Source organism: Octopus bimaculoides, chromosome 9 (assembly GCF_001194135.2).
Source record: "Octopus bimaculoides isolate UCB-OBI-ISO-001 chromosome 9, ASM119413v2, whole genome shotgun sequence".
Classification (NCBI taxonomy): domain Eukaryota; kingdom Metazoa; phylum Mollusca; class Cephalopoda; order Octopoda; family Octopodidae; genus Octopus; species Octopus bimaculoides.
The window spans coordinates 32,351,590-32,355,655 of NC_068989.1; the positions used below are offsets into that span (position 1 = coordinate 32,351,590).

General features: G+C 35.5%; 1 protein-coding gene across 1 annotated transcript; it reads left to right on the forward strand.

Moving 5' to 3' along the window:
* The first annotated feature begins 3,296 nt into the window (after positions 1–3,296).
* On the forward strand, positions 3,297–3,623 carry LOC128248753 (general transcription factor II-I repeat domain-containing protein 2B-like). The gene has a single exon (XM_052970904.1). The coding sequence runs from the start codon at positions 3,297–3,299 to the stop codon at positions 3,621–3,623; it is 327 nt and encodes a 108-aa protein (XP_052826864.1).
* The last annotated feature ends 443 nt before the right edge of the window (positions 3,624–4,066 follow it).

A 4,066-nucleotide genomic window follows, 5' to 3' on the forward strand; every position in this document is an offset into this window, starting at 1 on the left:
ATATATATATATATATATATATATACACATACGTATATAAACGTATACAAATACACATTGAAAGTAATATATATAGATACATAATGAAAGTAATTGAAATTGAAACCATATATTGGTGGAAGCATTAACAGAGATGCTTTCTTTTACTTTTTACACGTAATACGGAAACAGACTAAGAGATTGCTCTGGGCTCATATTAGGCAAGAAGTATTTTGGCCCATTACACCGCATGGACTAAGGCATGTGTAAAATGTGAACGAGATTTGTTCGGTAGTTCTCCAGTTTTAGTGATGTACAGAGACAGACAAATACATATTCTCAGTTTTATAAATAGATGATACTTTGATATACCCAGTTACTCCTTTTGTCATTTTTCTGTCTACATTCTCTGTACATTTTCATTGCTTACAGCCTACTGGTACAGTTCTTTGAATTAATTTTTTTTATTCCTATAAACTTCTTTTTTTCTCTTGCTCTCAACCTTCTTTTCAACATATATTTATCCCCGTCCTTCCTTGTCCACCTTGCTTTTTGTGTGCACTATTTCAAATCCCCTTTTCATTTCTCAATATTCTTGCCAACACCTACTTCTTCTCTGTTCCACCTTCACCTTTTGCATGCACCTATTCAACTGACTTGGGTATTACTACTTACATTAATTAGACAGTACTCTCTTTCACAATGTACAGCTCTCACCTTTCAACATCTCTCCACTTCTTTTATATTCTCATTTCCATTCTTGCATCCACTACAATTTGCCATTATAGAACACTGCTATTTTCCTTAGATTCTAGTGTTTTACTATTTGATGTGGTTTTCTTGTCTAATACTGCCACTTTTGATTTAACTAGAAAAGTATACTATAGTACATTGTCCTTACTTAAGACAACTACAAAAGGGCCACCAAATGGAAGTGAAAGCAGTAATGCAAAAAAGGATTCTGTTGGATGGATAGTGAACAAGTTTTACAAAGGTTATGCAGGAGAAAAACTCATCCATATTGCAAAGACATTAACAATACATGACAAAGGCAAAATTAGGTTGAGTGCTCAAACAGCTACTCAGTTAAAGGCTGACATTGTGAATTTTTTTTTTCATAAGATTTGATGACTTAATATGAAATAGCTTCTGAGTGTGGATCTATGATCAGAATGAACTTAGTGTGCTGATCGGCATGATAGTCCTTCAAGTGAAAACTAAAAGTTTGTATGATGATTTGCAGACAGAGGAAGCACAATTCCTGATGCAAAACCTTTTCTGGCTAGTAAAACTGGTTTGAAACATTTAACCCATTTGTTATCATATTTCTATTGAAATTACTGATTTTGTTTCAATTAACTTTGAAAATAATCAAGAATTTTGTTAAATAACTTTGTCAATTAAGCTGGTGTTTGGAGCATAGATTAACACAATGTTAATGGAAGGTTTTAATTTAGGTCACTTGAAAACCAGAAGTTTGTGTCATAGAACCAGGGGCAATATCAAGAAGGTTGAGGAGTTCCTTAATTTGTACAACATTAAAATGACCAGTGCTCTACAGAAGCTGCTCCTGTTTCTTCTGAGGACCTATAGGAGGGGCTACACACTAGAACAAAAGTCCAAGGACTTTCAAGAATTATTTTAAGTTCAATCTGTCTGATTTGGTATTCAAATAAGAGGTCTTGGATGACAATAAGCCCTTTCCAAAACTGGTTTACAAACTGTTTTTGTGCTACCTACTGCAGAAAGTATAGTGCCAGGTGAAATACCTCCAGTAAAATTTTACTCCTTTTAGACATGCACCAAGCCTCCCACTGAACTTAAATGATCTTTCTGATAAGTGAGAATGGAATATATCTCCAAGAACAATAAATAAATTAATGTGTAATAGTTAATATCAAATATTATCTCAGAACATTGCAACAACTCAGAAAAGTCATTGATAAAGATATTAAAGCTGCAGTTGAAGATTTCTGGAAAAAGTTCAAAATAATAGATGCTATGGATAGCATAACGGAGATCTGGGCTATGAATAGTGTTTAGAAAACATGGGCAGACTGTATTTGTGACTTTACTGATTTTTCCCCTGCAGAAACAAAAATTACTGGAGGAGTTCAAACTAGGCTTAGTTCTAACATAACTGTACAAAAGAAAATGGTGCACCATAAATTTGGGTAAGTTCTTCACCTTTAGACCAGATGCTGATGATCTACAGCAGATGTCACTAAACTATAACCTGCGAGGTCAGTTCATCTGGCCCACTGCCACAATCTACCTTTTGTGTAAGTACCTGCATTGAGAGTCCATTTCTACAGCAATCATGTTTTAACTTACATTGCAGAGTTTAAACATTTTGTTGTAGAATGTTTGCTGAAAATGAATGTCACTCATACAAGTTACAAAATAGTGCATGAGATAGCTGAACGAAGGAAACCATTTACTGACAGCAACTTCATCAAAGAGTGTATGAAGAAAGCAGCAAATGACTTGTGTCCTGAAAAAGCCAATTTGTTTGGAAGTATCAGCCTTTCAGCAAGTTCAGTTGTGCAGAGAACAGAAGAACTTGGAGAGAATATAGTGCTACAGATATGTGAGAAAGCTAAGAACTTATTGTGGTATTCTCTGGTACTGGATAAGTCTATTGATCTCTTCAATATATCACAACTTCTTGTGTTCATTTGGATTTTCAGATCACAGAAGAGTTGGCATCCATTTGCAGCATGCATGGATCAACTGGAGAAGACATTTTTATGGAAGTACAGAAAACTTTGCAGCTTCGATAGTTGATGGAGGGAAAAACATGGCTGGAGTGAGGAAGTGTCTGGTGGGGCAGATCAGTACTAAGTTGGAAGATCTTCAACTCCCGGGCACTCTATTTATACATTGCATTATACATCAGCACGAATGAATTGAACTTGAAACTTCAGGGAAAGGATAACCTTATCTATGATCTCTACAGAATCATCAAAGGATTTCAGAGAAAGTTATCATTGTTTTAAGCACAACTGGAAGGAAGAAACATCTCTTATTTTCAGTGTTTCAAAGAGTTTTGCACTGGAATCACAGAAGATGTCAGCTTCAAGTTTCTGAAAATTATTCATGACAACCCTTTCGTTACCAACCTGACTGAAACCGGCTCTACCTCTGAGTGCAAATGTCTTGTTTTCATAAGTTTTGACTTAAAATCTTCCACCAAACCTTAGTCACAATTTATGTTCCTAACACAAGCTGAATGATAACTAAGTTATTTTACTAAATTCTTTGTTATATTTAAAGTAATTGAAAGAAACACAGAGCATCTCAAAATAAATACAGTAATGAAAGGGTTAAATAAGCACTTTTTGGAGAGATTTTCAGATCTCGGCAGAATTGAGAGTGACATTCTTCTGTTCCAGAATCCATCTGATTGTAACCTTGATGATATGTCAGTTGAACTACAGTTGGTGCTCATTGATTTGCAAGCAAATGACTTGTTGAAAGAGAATCACAGAGAAAAAAAACTTGTTGAATTTTATTGCTGCTTACTTGATGATGAGTTTTCAAAGTTGAGGAAATTTGCCTCTAGTATTGCATCAGTGTTTGAAACAACTTATGTCTGTGAGCAAACATTTTCAAAAATGAAGTATGTGAAATCAGCACATTGAACGAAGTTGACTGATGAACATTTGAAAGCAATTCCAAAGCAAATGATGATATCTTAAAAGCTAAACACCAATTTCACAAATCTCAGTAACCTTTTACGCTACTTAGTTTGTGAGATTTGGATATGTGCACACTAGGTGTGTCTTGCAAACAACTTGCACATGCAAGTGCTACCAGTCAAGAACTCCGTATACCGGAAGCCAGCAAGTGTATGGGGTCTTCAGGAGAGAATGCGCGCCGTTTCGGGGCCTACCTCTCGACGGCATCAATGCGCACCGCCCCCCCCCTCCTCACTGATATGAGGCCCCGCTTGCTAGATCAACTGATTATTAAACAAAGCTCAATATTTCTCTAGCCATCGCTCATCGTCTCTTTTTAACCAAATCCAGTGGCTATTATTATTATTATTAAAGTTGCCTTCTTTGATAACTTTTTGGTAAATAAA

Excerpts from the sequence above, each read along its gene's own strand:
- LOC128248753 (XM_052970904.1), top strand. The coding sequence starts at position 3,297 with ATGAAAGGGTTAAATAAGCACTTTTTGGAGAGATTTTCAGATCTCGGC.